Below are 18,982 nucleotides of genomic sequence, written 5' to 3' on the forward strand. Positions count from 1 at the left end.
GATTCTACCTAGTCTCCTATCTACCTACTCCAGGACTTCTGTGAGGATCAAATGAAATGAGGCACAGGAAAATGCTTCACAGACATTTGTTTAAAGTGTGAAATGTTTCCACCTGATTATAAAGCAAGTCATGTTCCTGGGCTAAAGAAACTCCAAGGAGGCCTGAAGCTAAGGAGAGGAAGCCAGGTGCTGCTACATGATGTCATTACCCAGTTGGACACTTAGCATATTAGTCTGATAGGTAGGTAGATAGATAGATAGATAGATAGATAGATCATTGGCTTGGTATTTAATTTATTCATATACCATTGGACTGATATTTGATATAGCAGCAATTCATTGTCCTGCAAGAGAGGCCGAGAAATATTGTTGGGCACTCTGCTGCTCAGAACAGACTCAGAATTCCTATTATTAAAGAAGAGAAGGATATCGACTACAAGTTAGGCAACTAACAGTCTCTGCCATAGAAAGCATTACTCAATGCCCATTATGAGCACTTTAGCTATTGAAAGTTATTTTATCATGAGGTTCTATAAAATGACTCAATACATTGAACAGCTGATTCTAGGATAATTAGTCATTTGCCTCTTCTGCAGACTTTGTGCAGGTTTAATACACATGAAATCTACATCCTTACACAGTACCTCTGGCATGTTCAGCAAGCTGGGCACTATAACAGGGGCCAGATATTTGATCATCACAGGGACTGATTTTTGTGGCCTCTGCAACTGGGCTTCACCATCAGTCCATTTGTCCTCCTAAAATCCAAGATCCCTGCTTATTAACAAGGTTAAAGAAGAGAATGCCATGTTAATTCTCCATCCTTCATCCACTGGAGTGCTGGCACCAAAAAATTAAAGTAATTGTGCTTCTTAAAAAACATAACTGGACATGAGGATTCTGTCCTTATCTTGGTGCTCATGCTCTCTCAGCTCTCTCTCCCCCTTCCTCCCTCTCTCAAACTGCTTTATTACTAGGCAGGAATTCTCAATTGAAATCCTCATTCTCATTAGGAGTCTGCATTTGGTTTCACAGATGTTGATGTTGAGGACATCATGTCTAATAGGACTTGGTGGCCTGGATTTCAATTATATTCTCACCTATGTATTCTGCTTCTGTACTGATTACTCAGATGAGCTATGTCTAGAGTGGACTTTCACTTTGTGGTGTTTGAGATTAGACATAGCCCATCTCCTGGTTCATTGTAGCTGACTTCTTAAGCTTGGGACCCATCCTCCTCTAGCTGCCCAGGCTGAAGCTGACTGTTACAACTGGACTTTGAATTTCTTGGTATGAATATTTTTTCTTCAGCAGCTATGAGTGACTACGTGATGAAAAAGGAATGCAGCCTGTCCACGGTATCAGTGGAATATCAGGGCCAGACCAAGGAATCTTAGTCATCAATACAATTAAATCAAAGATAAAACACCAGCACCCTAGAAACAAGAACAGTTAGGTGACAGGTTGGTCCACTAGATGTCAGGTTAGAGGGAGAAGAGTCAAAGGTCAGGAAGCCTGAGTCTTTTGGAACTGAAGTGAAGAACAAAAATATATAACCCAAATCAGAACTCCATGTAGAGCGAACTAAGAGCTATTAGCACAACAGTGTAAAGTATTTGCAGTCCTAAATCAATATTAGCTTGATGTTTATTTTCATAATTATAGAAAGTGCATTTGGTTTGGGACTGAAATTCTCATGACTAGATATTTGTTAATTCAGTGCTCAGATTTTCTCTACCACACTCTCTTCATTTCAAAGTTCCCTAGCATTACAGAAACTTTCCTTTGAAGAGTTGATTTGTGGAGTACTATTAAATATGTGTGGTAAGTATTCAATTCTTTTACAATTTAGATAGGGCTTATTTAAGTACCAGAGAGATTATTTCATTTCCTTGAAACTAATTTCAAAGTATTAGTCTAAATCACTACAAACAGTACCAAGTATTTCACCTTTTGTCTTAAGAATGCTGGCATACTTCTAATTTGGCCAATTTCTGATTCCAAGATTGGGTCCTACTAATGATCATTAGGTGAAATTAAAACCTTAAAATTTAAGACCTCCACTACTACATGCCCTATTGTGAGATACCAATTAAAAGGTAAAATGGCCCTTTCTTCAGAACTTTAAACAGGAATTGGAACAGTATTTCACATTTTTTTAAAAATCCCTTTGCTGGTGAGGCTCAGTTAATTGGGTGTCATCACATGCACCTGCCCATTTGATTCCTGGTCAAGGCATGTGTCCTGTTGTAGGTGATGTTTCTTTATCTTCCTCTCTCTCTAAATATCAATTTTTAAAAAAAAGATGTAAAAGGCAAAATTATAGAACAAAAAATCCTCTGAATACCAAATTTAAAAAGAAAACAAAGAACTATTGATGCCTTCACTTAGTTTACCTCTATACTCAAAAATCTGTTAAAATTCTGAATTCTAGTGTCATCTTACTGACATTGCCAGAATATCTTAGGGAAATATTTGATCTCAATTTACTTTTAACAAAGAAGTAAATGAAAGATTTAGAACTCTCAGATATAGTCTCCAGCCAAAAGGTTATCAATAATCCCTTTTTTCTATGTAACATTAAATAATATCAGGTATTATTTACTTCAACAGAATGTTGCTTCCAAAGTCCACACATGAAAAGTCTTCCCTGCCACTCATCTGCTCGAAGAAAGGTGGAATACTTGGTACTCAACAGGGACATTAGTAAGCTGAGGTTCACCTTAAACAAATGCCTAGAGTCAAAGTTATTTTACTTGATAAAATTAAAATATTGGGCTGGACCTAGGGAATAGATTTTGGAGTCAGGACTTAAAAGTTCAGCAATGTGGGATCACATCAACCCAAATCTTTATTTTATATTCAGGGACACTTAAATTGAGGAGCAATTTCACATCCTGCATAAGACAAAGATTGGCAGAAGAGTCATTTGGAAAGATGGCCTAACAGTAATATTCAAAATATAACCAACAGCTATTGATATTAACCAAATATTGAGTTTACTTTTCTAGCCTCTTTGTTTATGAGATGTGGACAGAAGTGATAGCCATTAAAAATATTCTACAAAATCCTCCAGTTTTCTCTTCCATGATGACTTTGGAGTAGACAGACCCATATCAGGTTTTATGTGAGAAATGAATGTTTGTTTATTGGGGGGTTTACTTGTGATGACATCATAGCATAACTCTCTTCGATGGTGAAGAGGGAAGAACTGGAATCAGAAAGTGACTACAGCAGTAATGGGACCCTTTGATAATAAAGGTGTAGGCTAGATTGAAAGAATTCAAAGAAAGGATGTGAATCTATTAGGTGTTTTAAATGGAACTGTGTAAGAAGAAAAGTCATTCATTCAGGTAAATATTTATTGGGCACCTATTATTTGCAAGGCACTGGGAGCTACAAAGTGCTTACAATTTAGTTAAGTAGATAATACATGTACATAAATTATAAAACCAACTTTACAGCATAATGGTGAGAGGAATAGATTTTGAAGGTAGACCTGTATTCAAGAACTGGTCTCACTAGCGGTCACCTTGGGCAACTTATTTAACCCTTCTAAACTCCAGTTTGTTCACCTGCAAAATTCAGGTAGTAAGACTACCTATTAATAGGGTTTTTAATAATATATATTTTTATTGATTTCAGAGAGATGGAAACATCAAAAATGAGAATCATTGTTTGGCTGTTTCCTGCACGCCCCCTTACCGGGGATTGAGCCCACAACCAAGGCATGTACCCTGACCAGGAATTTTACCAGAACCTCCTGGTTCATAAGTCGAGGCTCACCCACAGAGTCACACCAGATAGGATTATATGAGAGGACCAAATAATCTCCTTGCAGTTGAGTGTTTACCCCATAATATGTGCTCAATAAGTGCTAGCTATTAGTAGTATCAGTATGAAAGAGATCTAAAAGTTGGGACACCCAAAAAGATCAGTGTGCAAAAAAGCTCCAAGAGAGAGGGACCGACAATTATAAAAAGAACTATTTGAGAAACCACAGTCCTGCTCTGATACAATTTTGTCTTTCCCTTTCTGTTATAGCCTCAGTTATTTAAAGTGCAGTGACACCAGGGACCTCAGATAAGAGGTGTGTCTGAGGATCACCTCCTAACATTTATCCTGCTGTCTGAGAAATGTCTGCAAAATGTTGACTCTTTACAATTGCATCCTAATTTCCAGCACCCCACATCTGTTTTATAACATGGTATATAGTTTTTATTCAAACACTGTGGTAGCAGAGGCAGGTAAGGAGAACAGTTAGCCAGAATAGGTAGAATGATTAATTGATCAATTTAAGATGAGAAAGACCTATTTTAAGTTTTCGTGGAGGTCCTTTGACTAAAACTTTCACTCAATTCAGTCTATTCACTGTTTGGCATAGCGCCGTTGATGTTGAATAACTGATGATTTAGAACTAAACACTTTTCCACATACGCTGCATTCAAAGGGTTTCTCTCCCGTATGAACCCTCTGATGTCGTGTAAGCCTGCTTCTCTGGCTAAAGGCTTTCCCACATTCACTACATTCATAGGGTTTGTCTCCAGTGTGAATCTTCTGATGCTGTGTAAGGGATGAGCGGTCAAAGAATGCTTTCCCACACTCACTGCACTGGTAGTGAGGGTCTCCAGCATGAGCTTTTTGATGTCTGTTCAGCGATGAGATACCATAGAAGGCTTTCCCACACTCAGTACATTCATAAGGCTTCCGGCCAGTATGGATGAGCTGGTGTCTAGTAAGAATGCTTTTCTGGCTGAAGGCTTTCCCACACTGACATTCATAAGGAGTTTCTCCAGTATGAATTCTCTGGTGTCGAGTGAGGGATGAACGGTCAAAGAAGGCTTTCCCACACTCGCTGCATTTAAATGGTTTCTCTCCAGTGTGAATTCGCTGATGTACAGTTAGGGATGAACGGTCAAAAAAGGCTTTTCCACATGTACTGCATTCGTAGGGGCTTTCCCCAGTGTGAGACATCAAATGTCTGCTGAGACTGCACCTACGACTGAAAGCTTTCCCACACTCACGGCATTTAAAGGGCTTCTCTCCAGTGTGAACTCGCTGATGTACAGTTAGAGCTGAACGGTTGTAAAAAGCTTTCCCACACTCATGACAATCATAGGGCTTCTCTCCCGTGTGAGTCTTCTGGTGGCGGATAAGGGATGATTGATCAAAAAAGGTCTTCCCACAATCACTGCATTCCTGGTCTCTGTCTTTAGTGAGAATTTTCTTGGGACTGGTTAACCCTTGCTGCAAGCTTTCCTCATGGGAAAGGGGTTTCTTACAAGTCTCTACTGTAGGACTTTCCTTCTCTGTTTCCAACCTACCTTCTAGTGCATGAACTTCCAATTTAGTACACAGAGGACTTTTTCTTTCAAGCTTTTCCACTGAAATTTCTTCTGACTTTTCTTCTGAATCACTTTGAATCTCACCTTGAATCTCGGGCTTAGTCTCCCAGTCTGTAATGGACAGAAAACAGAGATGCAATTTCTTTCCTGGGATAGAAAATATTACAGCAAAAAGAAGAGGTACTATGATAAATCTGAAAAGTGATATGTCATTGCATTGCTTGCTCTGCAAAGAGCTACACAATTTAGGTAAAGACTGAGATTTGGGAATAAAGAAGGAAGCAGGAATAGAACTGATGTTGGACATCTTAGAAAAGAATGCCCAGGATAATTATGAGAGTATGCAAAGTGGGAAGGATGGTGAGAAATAGGAATATCAAATTGTGAGTAGGCAACTTGACAGATCTCAGGGTAACATTTGGTGAGAAAAAGATGAATAATTCCAGCCCCAACCAGGTGGCTCAGTTGGTTGGAGTGTTATCCTGTGCACCAAAAAGGTTGCAAGTTTAATTCTGGTCAGGACACATACCTAGATTGCAGATTCAATCCCCGGTCAGGGCACATATGGGAGACAACTGATCAATGTCTCTTTCTCACTATAGTATTTCTTTCTCTTTCTCTCTCCCTTTCTCTCTCTTTAAAATCAGTAAACATATTCTCAGGTGAGGATTTTTTTTAAAAAAAGATGAATAATAGCTTTAAATGTCAAAAAATTAAAACCTGGTGGGCAATAGAGAATAGCACTAACCTGGCCAGAGTGGCTCAGTGGTTGAGCACCAACCTATGAACCAGGAATCATGGTTTGATTCCAGTCAAGACACATGCTGAATAACTGATGGGTTGTGGACTCAGTCCTCAGTAAGAAGCATGCAGGAGGCAGGCCATCAGTGATTCTCTCTTATTATTGATGTTTCTATCTCTCTCCCTTCCTCTCTGAAAACCAATATATATATATATATATATATATATAAAATATATTTTATTGATTTTTTTACAGAGAGGAAGAGAGTGGGATAGAGAGTCAGAAACATTGATGAGAGAGAAACATCGACCACCTGCCTCCTGCACACCCCCTACTGGGGATGTGTCCGCAACCAATGTACATGCCCTTGACTGGAATCGAACCTGGGACCCTTCAGTCCACAGACCGACGCTCTATCCACTGAGCCAAACCGGTTTTGGCAAAAAAATATATTTTTTTTTAAAAAAGAGAGAATAGCACAAAAGCAGAAGATCTGAATTTGAGAAAATGGTGGTAGCCAATGCTCCCCCCCTCAAACCCCCAAATACCCACAAAACAAAACAAACTCTGCCCTACCCTGTTCATATGCAGTTACCTAGAGAAATGTTCTCTGGCCATCTTCCTTCATGAGGTCCATGAAGATCAATTACCCAAGGTTTATCCTCTCTCTTCAACTGGAAAATCACATCAGGTTGAGGAACTGGAAGTCCTGCTCATGGAGAAAGAAAGAAGCCAGGTATGGGACAAATATACACAACCACTCCAAAACTTCATCCCAGCCTCTAGGACTTTCAGAGAGAAAACACAGAAGGCAGACCACGTGTGCCAAGAATGCAGAATACAAAGTAATACAGAGAATGCAGGGACATCTGGAGAGAGGTCAACACTACTAGTTAGGTTCTAAAAGGGATCGCTGCACTTGGTCAAGAAGTCGATAAAATCCCCTTGAATGAATGTGTTTATTTTTTCCTCAGAAGTCAATGGGCTTTAGCACTGGTAGGATGGGTGGGAATAGTCCTTACTCAAGGAAGATAAGAATGAAAGCATAATCTTGAGTAAAAAAATCTAATGAAAGTGAATTTTTATTTGTTTATCCTTTAGTGATAAATTAATTTAATTATATCAGTCATGTTCACTGTAGGAAAATTATAGGTATACACTTTGTATTCTTGTTTTAAATTTTCTATTCATTTCTGTACAGATATACTATGTTAAAAACTGCATAATGAAAATGTTGATTTGTAAACTTGGTATTTTCACATAACAACAAATTTAAAAATTATTTCAATTAAGCACAAATCTACCTCACCATTTTAATGGCTACCCGATACTATATTGTATGGAATAATATAATTATTTAATCTCCTGCTGACAGATATTTCAGTCTGTTTTTAATGTTTTCCTATTTAAAAAAGCCCCAATATAATGAACATGTATGTACAGCATGGACTGCTAATCCTATTCTTTCCTTGGGACCCATTTCTAGAAGTGAACCTATCCATTTTTTTATTTAACCCTCACCCATGGGTATTTTTCCATTGATTTCTAGAGAAAATGGAAGGGAGGGAGGAGGGGAAGAGAGAGATGGACAGGAGGGAGAAGAGGGAGAGAGAAATCACTGTGAGAAAGACACATCAATTAGTTGCCTCCCACACTTGCCCCACAGGAGCTGGGGAACCTGAAACCTAGGTAACTGGTTTTTTCTGTTCTGAACAAGGCACCGGCCCTTGATGGGGAATCGAACCCGTAACAATTCAGTCCAGGCAGGGCTGAACTTACCCATTTTTTGTTATATAGATTTCACTCCTAGAGATAGCCTTGAGGTCTAAACTTCCTTTGCATTGCACCCCCAACTTGGGAAAGAGAAGCATTTTCTTACTAGACCCATGGATCATGTATCCAGTTGTATGTTGATTCTCTGCTGACAAAGAGGCCACATCCATCACCTCCCTGTGGCTTCTGATCTGATGAATTCTATATTCCTGACAATTTCATCCCATCAAAGCCTCTGATAAAGGCTTAGCAGTCTCTTTTAATACTCCATGAACACTATTCTGTTCTCCATATTTAACCTGTTTAAACTAATCCAGGGGGTGCTTTTTTGAGTGAAACGTGCAATCTGACTCCTCTTATTAGCACCTGCTGTTGACTGCAAGCCTGGTTCTGAATCTGTGCATCTCTCAGCCTCTTATTCTGGAAGCTCCTGAGATGTTCTCATCACCTGCAAGAGTCCAACTTTACTTCTCAAGAATACCTGACATCAGCAGTAATTCTTAACTTTCCCTTTGTCATGAAAGTCTCTAACTGCAGAGTTCCATCTATGGGCATCGAAAATGCACTTAAGACAAATATTCAAAATCAAACACATTTCTAGTGACCTACTGTGAGGCACAATCTTGTATTCCCACCTCACCCCACCCCCACCCCCACCCCCACCCCCACCCCCACCCTCACCCCCACCGCACCTTCTTTTAAAGTGAAACATATCTCTCCTCTGCTTCTTTAAGGAGTTTCCTTCAACAAGCTGGCTCCTCGCCTCACCCTTACTCTGGATGGAGCTGAGTAAGTTACCTGACTGATGAGCTGGGGGAAGAGCAGGCATAAATAACTTGGCTTCTTGTCTGTCCCTTCTGGAGAGACAGCTCCCTATAGCAGATACACGTCTGGTCTGCTCCTTAGGGCTCTCTGTGCTGCAGGGCCAGGACTGCTGAGCGAGGGAGCCTGTGGTGGTCCCTGCTTAAGATTCAAGGAGCTGGGTCTCAGGATTAGGAAGCCCACTGTCACTGTACACCTAAGCCTTATACTCTTCTATCTTGTCTCTCAGTGGTTCAGAACTCAGGTGGAAGAAAAGGTATCAATTTATTAGCCTCTCAATCCATTTTAGCGCAGTACAGAGACCAGCTACTTAAGGGAAGCTCTCCTTACCCAGTGAGATGATGCTCTGATAGTTTTCCAGCATCACCTCTTTGTAGAGGTCCCTCTGAACAGGGATCAGATGCCTCCATTCTTCATCTGTGAAAATCACGGCCACATCCATGAATGTCACTGACTCCTGGAAACACAATCACATTCTCCCTTACTCATAACCCTTCATTTTACATGGACCAGATAAAAGTGTCATAAAGACAGCCTGGAGGTTATGAAGGGTGGGGAAGAAAATGGTTCTGACAAAATAGAGATCTGGCACACTTGGGAAAGCAGCATCATTCCCCTTGGTCATAATCCCACACCACCATAGTCACAGCTGAGCTCTGAATATCAAGGCTCTTTGTGAGACTTACAGGAAACTTGCAAAAAAGAAACAAAGAATTCCCATGGGTCCTTCACCCAGCTTTACCCAAATGTTAATATCTTCCATATTTGCTTTATCTTCCTGTCTCTCTGGAGAATATATTCCTATATTCTTCCTGAACTTAAGAGTAACTTGCAAACATGTTGTCCCTTTACTCATTAATATCTTAGTATATATATTTTGTAAAAACAAGGGTATTTGCTTTTATAATCACAGTATAATTATATAAAAATCAACAAAATAGCATTGACATTTTACTATTATCCAATCTACAACTTTGTTCAAACTTTACCCATGGTCTTTTTTTTACATATCCTTAAAACAGTGATGTTGATTAGATCATCTTTAGGATCCCTCTCATTTTACTCTAATGTTCTGTGATTCTGTTAGATTTCATCTTTACTCCTCATCCTAAAACCCCAGATGAGTCTTCAGTGTGTCTGCAAAAGTTTTGAGCCAGAGCATGTCATTCAAGACCCTACGCCTTTGCATGAGAAGGCGGCAAGCACATGACTGTTCCCACCACACAGTCCTCAGGACTCAGGACTCACTGAGGCGCGCTCACTCCCCAGCCTACCTCAGCACTCCCTGGACTGTTTGGGGTCTGCTTTTAGTCCATACAAAGAGAAGTCAGGACTAAACTGGCCCATTGTTCCCCAAACCTTCCAATCAGACCCGCACATTCATTTTTTTAGGCAAAATCACTCGAGCGAAGGCCACAGGGGCTGTGTGTCTGATGACAGGCTAATGGGACCAAGCACACATTCAAGACAAGAAAAGGCCACTGAAGGACACCACAAGTCAAATGGGAAGGAAGCACTCCTTATGGAATCGTTTATCCACCTGGTCGTTTATCCACCTGGTGGGTCTGATAAAAAAGCTCCAGGACAGAGAAAGAAAAGGGTTAAAGTATTTCTACATCACCTGGCATCTGGCAGCTGGAGCCACAGCAGCCACTCCCTCCTGGGTGCTCTCCATTAGGAAAGGCAGAGTCCTAAGGCAGGAAAAGTGTGGGTTGAGAAAGAAAGTATGAGAAAGACCATCTTTTTTATAGATTTCTGAACCAGGAAGCAGGAACTCTCCATATACCAGTACATTATATATTCATCCTCAACTTAATACCCTATAAAAAGGGAAGGAAAGTAAAGCAAGGCCCCGGAACCAGAGCAAAGGGGCATGGATACAGCTAGTTAAAGCACAATATGGTGCTTGTTTGACCATAATCCTAGAGACAGAGTTTAGTTCCTCTGTGTCAAAAACAGATTAAGGTTCATACTGTACTTATAAATTCACATTCAATACTGCCTGGAATGGTGCCCGGCTGGTGCCTGGTTGCATGTCCGCCTATGAATCAGGAGGTCATGGTTTGATTCCCGGTCGGGCACATGCCAGGATTGTGGGTGCGATTCCAAGTAGAAGGCATGCCACCAGGCAGCAGGTCAATGATTCTTTCATCATTGATGTTTCTATCTCTCTCGCCCTCTTCCTTCCTCTCTGAAATCAATCAATCAATATATATATATATATATATATATATATATATATATATATATATCTCCTGAATGGTTACTGGATAAAAAGCATAAGAAATTTTATAAATGACTACATGTATATGTCAAGTAAATACCCAAAGCCTCTTCAAGGGAAAAATACCCTATTTATAACCCTGTGCTCAAAGATGTGGGCAGCCACGCTGAGCAGGCCACAGGTGGGCTATGCACAGGCTGATTAGCAGACTGAAATGTGATTGACTTGAAGAGATGACATCCTTCCTCATGAATGTAAACTAAGAGATGACAGGTGTAACTGAAAGGATGTGATGGACAGAAGTAGCTATGAGGATTAGGGGAGCCAAAGTTATCAGGAAGCAGCACCCATGAACATCCGGGAGGTTAGGGGAGCCCAAGTTACCAAGAAGCAGAATCCATGCGTGTGCTGGAGGTAGGACTAGACAGAGTCAGGGGGAAGAGCAGCTCGGTTGCATTAGTGACAAAGCACTGAAGCAAAGACCCAAGAATTCCTAGCCCCTGGGCTCCAATTTGCATAATGTCCAGCCTTATTTGTTTTTGGATGTCCAAAAGACCACAACCCTCTTAGGCTTTGTGTGAACCCTTACCACTACTCTCTTTAGTTAAGTACGTCTCAATTTCTTACAATCAAAAGTCTAATTAACACAGAGAGATCAAACATTGCTGGGATTTAAGAGTGGGATGGGAGAGACTGTGGTCCTGCCAAGGAGGAGGAAGAGGTATGGCTTGCTGATTGCTCTCCTGCAGTCAAGGAAGTATGTTAACCGATCCTTATTTTTCATTCATCCATTCATCCAAACATGTATTCAGCCCTAAGTATTGATACCAAGCCTCAACACCATATGACACCTTCCTTGTCCTCTAAAAGCTTATAGCCTAGCACATAGGACAAACAAGTAACCAAAATAATATTTTACTGCAGAATGGCTAAGTGCTGTAAACAGATACGCACAGCAAACTATGCGAGCACATGAGGTTTGCCTAACCCAAATGGAGGGAGAGAGGAACAGGACAGGTTTCTGGGCAGAAATGGGACCTAAGATAAGCTGTGATTTGTGGGAGAAGATTCTAGGCAGGAAAAACACCTAGTTTTCAAAAACAAGCAGGCATGTCTTTACATGGAAAGGATTGACAGCTGCAACTACTTTAGAATGGCAGATGTCTAGCTGCAAGCAGAGCTGTGGGAAAGGATGAGGATGGAGAAGCAGGCAGCAGCCAGCTGGACCCAGGAGAGCTTTGTACGGTCCCTTTTCTATGGCATGGGGATCACTGGAGGATTTAAGCATGGAAGCGACATCATTAGATTTTAGAAAGATCATTGCAATTTGTATCAAGGGCCTGGAAATATACATATTCTTTGATCAGCAATTCTTCCCCAGCTTATCCCAAGGAAAAAAGTAAAAATATATGCAAAGCTTTGTCTTAACCATCGTTTATACTAACCTTTATTGAGTGCTATGTGTGGAAAACTTCTAAGCATTTAATCCTTAAAATAATTCAGAAAAAAATTTGAAATATCCTAAATTTCTAAATAGAAAATTTGATTAATTTATGATCCAGCTTATCTATACAATGTAACACCATTAAACATCTTATATCCTATATAATAAAGAGGTAACATGCAAATTAACCCTCAGGCCCTCACAAGATGGCTGCCTACATACAACCAGGGCAGGGGGATTAGTGAGGGACAACCAAATAACTGAACAGCAGGCTATGTGGGGCAACCAGGCCAGCGTGGGAGTGGGGTGAGGGCAATTAGGGGTGTCCAGGCCAGCAGAGGGGGTGGGCAGTTGGGAGCAACCAGGTCGGCAGAGGGGGGGGCAGTTGGGGGTGACCAGGCCGGCAGGAGGGGGGAGTTAGGGGCGACCAGGCCAGCAGGGGGGGCAGTTAGGTATGATCAGGCTGGTAGAGGGGGACAGTTGGGGGCGACCAGGCTGGCAAGGGGCGGGGGGGCAGTTAAGGGCAATCAGGCTGGCATGCAGAGGCAGTTAGGTGCAAACAGGCAGGTGAGTGTTTAGAAGCCAGTGGTCCAGGATTGTGAGAGAGATGTCTAACTGCCAGGGATTGGGCCTAATTTTGGGATTGGGCCTAACCTGGTAGTCAGACAACCCTGAAAGGGTCCCGAATTGAAGAGGGTGCAGGCTGCACTAATTGGACCCCCATGCTCAAATTTTGGGCACCAGGCCTCTAGCCATATTAATAACTAGCATTTTTTATTTTTATTTTTTTTTAGCATTTGCTACTGACCAGGAACTGTGCTATCTTTTAATGAAAATAAGTCTTTATAGTACAGAGATTAAAAACTGCTAGAAGACCTGGGCTCAAATTTTACCTCAGCCTTTTACAAAGCCTAAATTTCCTAAACTGCAACACAGTACGTACCTTATTGATTTATGAGGATGGAATTAAACTATCATCATAAGGAGTATTTAGTACAATGCCATTCCTGGATCTCAGTGTTTCTGGAGAAAACACTTTTCAAATTCTTATTCTTATTCTATTAATATATCTTCAAATGAGCGCTTGCCTAAAAGCTTTTACTGTTCTTATCCTAGCTCCCTAGCTACTCCAAACCTTCAATTTTAGCAGAGCACTGTCTTTTACTATACTGAGCTTCACAAGAGTGAGTGCCAAGGGAGGCAGAACCAGGAGGTAGAAAGCAACCACAGACCTGGAATTATTATTGATTACTTATGCTAACAGCTGAACCCAGTTGTTTAATGCTTACTTCATGGAGTTGTAAATAGTGAGACAATTAATGTAAAGCATTTATCATCCAGCTTGTTCAATTAATGAAAGCTCTTTTCCTTTCTACTGCACGATACAAACCCATTCATCCTACCATTCAATGAATATTATGCACTAGGCCCGTGATCGGCAAACTGTGGCTTGCGAGCCACATGCAGCTCTTTGGCCCCTTGAGTGTGGCTCTTCCACAAAATACCACGGCCTGGGCGAATCTATTTTAAAGAAGTGGCATTAGAAGAAGTTTAAAAAATTTGGCTCTCAAAAGAAATTTCAATCATACTGTTGATCTTTGGCTATGTTGACTAATGACTTTGGCTATGTTGACCACTGCACTGGGCAGAAAGGGAGTGAGGTCAACAAAACAGAAATGTCTGCGTCTCTAGGACTTTACCTTAGTATCTCACAACTGTCTATGTTCTTTTCCACAATTGTTCTTGCACAGAATCAGCTCCCTGCATTACGCAGTTTTTCTCTCTCCACATCTCGCATCTCTCCAGTACCTTCTTCCCGTATGTTCAAACAGATACAGTCCTCCTCTATCTGAAACTATCTTCACTGAATCTCATGGCCTCCCTCTAGCAAAATAATTCTCACTTAGGTTTTCCTTTCACGACCAAACTTCTTGGATGAGTAATATATCCCTATCTATTACACATCACCACCACCTATTCTCCTTCTTCTTTTCTTTTTTCTTTTCTTTTCTTTTGGTAATCCTCACCAGAGGATTTCCCCCCCCATAGATTTTTCTTAGACAGAATGGAAGGGAGGGGGAGAAGGGGAAAGAATAGAGGTAGAAAGGGAGAGGCACATCTATTGATTGCCTCCCGCACGTGCCCAACTGGGGTCAGGGATTGAACCTGCAACCCAGGCTTGTGCCCTTGACTGGGGACTGGGAATTGAACCCGAGGCCCTTGGGTGCACGGGATGACACTGTAACTACTTAGCCACATCAGCTAGGCACCTATTCTTCTTAAATCCTTATTCTGCTTGTGCCACCCTTCACATACCTGAGACCGCATGCTTGAAAATTAACAATGCCTTTCTGAGCTCTAATCCCAATAATCCTTCTCTCCTTATCTATTTCTCTGCAGCTTTTGATTGTTTTGACAAGTTTCTACTTCTCTAAGCTACTGTAGCTGCTCTGATACTGCACTACCCTGGCTTTCTTCCTCCCACTAACACTGCATCTTTCTGCAACTCTTTTTCTCAATCTTGCCCTGGGAACAGGGATACTGTGCAAGGCTCAGCCTTTGTACAATGCTCTTCTTGCTAACCCTCAAAAAACCCATTCACACCTGGTACTCCATTTTCCCAGTGTAGTCCCAACACCTCTTCCAAACTCAACCCTGCATTTCCAAATGACCGCCAATTTTGATTTAGGTGTTCTGCCAGGACCTCAAAACAATCTTCCCCTCTGCAACTCCCTACATCAACTCCTCTCCCTGTTTTACATTTCAATCAGCTGTTTAATAGCCTTCCAGGTGCCCCACATTCAAGTTCTTACCGCACTCTTGTTCTTCTTAAATCTAATTAGTCATCTCTTTCTTCCTAAGTCTAACTAGTTACCTGGTTCTTCTGACTCTTCTTTTGCAATGTCATTTGTGTTCTTCATAATTGGAGTCCTAACAGCTTGTTTCAGGATGACTACCACTAACCGTTCCTAACTGAGTCCCTGCCACTAGTCCTTTCCTCTCTCTAGTTCTGGATGTGACCTCTAGAACAACTGTCCCAAAACAGTTTATTCCTGTCAATCACCTTGCCTATATGTCTTGTCCTGATCCTCTATGTGTCCTCCTCCATGAAGTTGCCCCTCACCCTTATCACTCGTGGAGGTCAAGATAGGGGCTAAACCATCAATCTGAGGTTTCTGGGAAAGAAGGACTGAAATGGGCGGCACCCTACACATGTGTCAGTTCCACCTACCTTTAGTAAGCACCCATAATGGGAAGAAGAGGCGAGATGAGTTGAATATTTTAATATTATGACTTTGTGGTCAAGTATCTGTAATTTTTTGCAATTTGGTCTCTGGCTCTGCTTGAGTGACTAAGTAGCTTTGCAGTCTGAACCTGATTCTGTCTACCTGACAAACTGCACTCCCTGTATTGTCTGTTGAATCATTACCTGTTTGAAAAGTTTGTTATATGAGCTCCAAGGGAAACTGAGGCAATGGTCATAGTCTTGTGTCACCCCTGCTGCCCATGTCTCATGACTACAAGCGTTGGCCATATCTCCTACCTTTACCTACTGACCATGGATTAACGGAAACTAGAAAGACCGGTTGCTCTATGTATAGTGTATATTTATGGCTTTGCTCCCCGTTGCAACCAATCCCTTTACCGGTCAGTTTCGTGTGTGTGTGTGTTTTGCCTTTAAAAACTCTGCCTCTCCTGCAGTTCATCCTGGAGGCCGTCTCCCTGTTCTGCAAACCATTGCTGAAAAAAACTGTCTTTAGTCTCTCAAAAAGGTCTCCTGAAGTTTTCGTTGACAGAAGACTCCCAACTTCCAACCTGAAAGTTGGCAGGTAACAGACATATACTGCATAGTGTATCAGGTTTATCTGAAAGAACACGAACATACACACACACACACACACACACACACACTCACGCATGCTCCGCCGTGTCACCCAATTCTACTCCCACGCCTCCTCCCCCAGGATCTCACGGCCGGGCGCTCACTTCGCATCAAAGTCACGTCTCTACAGCCCTCACCTCTGGGACTCAGCGCTCAGGACCCAGGAAGACGGCGCTTCTTCAGGTCCGGAAAGCAATGAGTCTGCGCAAAGGGCTGGAACGCCTGCGCGCACAAAGCTCGGCCTTCGCAAAGACTGCATTCCCCAGAAGCCTCAGCGGCCGGCGCGCTTAAGGATGACGTAAAACATGCGCAGGTCTGCGCCTCTGAAAGGAATCAAAGGCGACCCTGAAGCATGACTGCGCTGTAGCCGCCAAGAGAAGCTACGGTTGTGGATGTCTGGCTTGTGGTCACCCTGGCACTGCCGACCACGCGTGTGTCACAGTCCCCCAGTCCTCCGGCGGGAAAGGTGTCTTTCCGATCCTCTGGCTCTCACCGCCCCGGACATGAGTCTTTTGGCGCTCGGAAGGGGCTTGTTTCTGCTACAGCTTGTCCACAGTCGGGAATTTGGTTCTGAGATGTGAGCCACAGAGACATAGAATCTGGTTCCGAGGACGGGGCTGGGCCTGAGGCAGGGGATGTGCACATTCTTGCGCGGAAGAAAAGAAGAGCCGAGGGCGTGAGTGTATTTAACCGGGGAGCTGCCCCGCTGGGCACACCAGCCTGTCTTCCCTGGTACCGCTGAGAAGGGCCCTGGTGGAGACGTCGCAGGGATTCTCAACCTTTGATGCATCGGAATTGATGGGGGGTGGGGGGAGGAGAGAGAGGGAGAGGGTATATTCTGATAGAGCACCTGGAGTAATGTGAAGAGTAATATTATTTTAAATCTTAGGAGACATATACATATGTGAATAGGGGGTTAGGTTTTTCTTAAGTTTCCTTCTCAAGGTCTGTGCGAAGCCATTGAGGAAGTGACTCAGGTGTGAATCCAGCCAGCAGAACGACCAACCAGGAGTCAAAACATCATCTCATCGCCTGGTGACTAAAGACAAACAGCTGACATCTGCGGACCTCCAGGGTTGCCTCACCCTAACCCCTTCCCCTTTATAATTCCGCACCTTGTTGGAAGACAGCATTTGAGGCTTGTAAACACCTGTCTTCTTGGTTGGCTAGCCTTCTCAATAAATACCTAATATGATTCAACCCTGCCTTTATTGGACATAGGGACAGGCACCCCGGGCCCAACCGGGGGTGTCCTGGTAACAGAATCACCTGCAGAGATATATATTGTCTGAGGAGTGAGAGTTTCAAAAGATCTCCAGATGATTTAAATGAGCAGCAGCTAAAGCTAAGAGCCACTGAGCTAGAGTTTCAGGGAAGACTGATGATCACACAAAGAATATGATAAAATCCTATTCAGGAACAGGATTCCCCTTTTAAACAAACTACCATAGGCAAGACATTGTCACAATCCCTTGTGACCACTGTTTTGTTCTGTAACTTTAGTTTTGCTTTTTCCAATGTCATATAAACAGGATTATACATTATGTAACCTTTAGACTCTAAAGTAGGGGTGTCGAACTCAATTAGAGAAGGGGCCAACATCTAAAATCCAGCCTAAATTGCAGGCTGAATGGTTTACTGGACAGTCATAAACTGACAATGTCATAAACTGACAGCGGAGTGCAGTGATGACAGCGCGGTGCGGACCACATTGCAAGGCCTGGGGGGCTGGATTTGGCCCTCGGGCCTTGTGTTTGACACATGTGCTCTAAAGGCTGGGAAGTATGGAGACACATCTGAGGTAGGGTAAGCAAGCTCCTTTGTTTGAAGTAGGGTTCTTGTCAGGAACAGCAGGAGGTTAGGGTAGACTAAAGAGGGCATTAAACGCCAAACTGAGGGGCAAAATTTTGTCCTGTAGGCAGTATGAAGACTTTCAGCGGCACCAGTAGGTGCACAAGAATGGTTAAAACAGCAGATATACACTAGAGGAAGGGACCAATTTTAGGCTGAGACTAGCAACAAAGCTGTTGCAGGCATCCAGGTATATAAAGTGACGGGTGGGGGTGACAGGCCATTGGGGAAAAGTGAGATAGAGCACATTAAGCTAATGTAAAATATTTGCTGTTTCTGCTCCTGTGAACCTTGGCTATCTGGGAAGAAACACATGATTTTTAGCCGCCTAGACTGGCATCCTGATCTCAGCTGTCCAGGTGGCTCCTGTGCGTCCCACCTGCTGCTCCCCTCTGCCTTGCCCAAATTCTTGGACCCCTAGATCTTGCCTGTCTGCATGGATCCACTTTAAACTGGTTCCCTGAATTTTGGGCTCAGCCTCCTCATCTGGACTTCAAATGTTTGAGGGATTGTCCTAGTACAAGCTAACTCTTTTTAGTCTGATCTGTGATAACTCCTGTTCTCAACCTAAATTGCAGAGGCAACATGATATGAACTTGAGAGCAGGTAAACTTAGGGGTTACTATTACAGTGGAGCTTAGCAGCCACTTATACACAAACTGCATGCAAACTGCACTTCAGAAAGAAGCCTGCCTCTTCCTGAATTGGCCCCTGCACTGTTTCTGCCATCTCTTATAAAGGAGTTCCTTGAATCTTATTTCAACAAGTAGGACTGAGTTTTTCCCTATCCAATTGGAGCTGCACAGCTCCAACCAACATCTATTCTGATCAATCATGTCAGTGTCTTTTGGGTCAATCAAACAGAGGATTTGGATTTACATGGGAACAGACCAATGAG

General features: G+C 42.5%; 1 protein-coding gene across 1 annotated transcript; it reads right to left on the minus strand.

Annotated features, from left to right (window-relative positions):
• Positions 1-3,348: 3,348 nt before the first annotated feature.
• On the minus strand, positions 3,349-16,425 carry ZNF2 (zinc finger protein 2). The gene is made up of 5 exons (XM_084900693.1): positions 16,371-16,425; positions 10,304-10,373; positions 9,013-9,139; positions 6,683-6,796; positions 3,349-5,456 (listed from the first exon to the last, which is right to left on the minus strand). The coding sequence occupies exons 2-5, from the start codon at positions 10,355-10,357 to the stop codon at positions 4,369-4,371; spliced, it is 1,383 nt and encodes a 460-aa protein (XP_084756819.1). The 5' UTR covers positions 10,358-10,373; positions 16,371-16,425; the 3' UTR covers positions 3,349-4,368.
• Between the last annotated feature and the right edge of the window lie 2,557 nt (positions 16,426-18,982).

The sequence above is a fragment of the Pipistrellus hanaki genome, assembly GCF_964339955.1.
Source record: "Pipistrellus hanaki genome assembly, chromosome: 12".
NCBI lineage: Eukaryota > Metazoa > Chordata > Mammalia > Chiroptera > Vespertilionidae > Pipistrellus > Pipistrellus hanaki.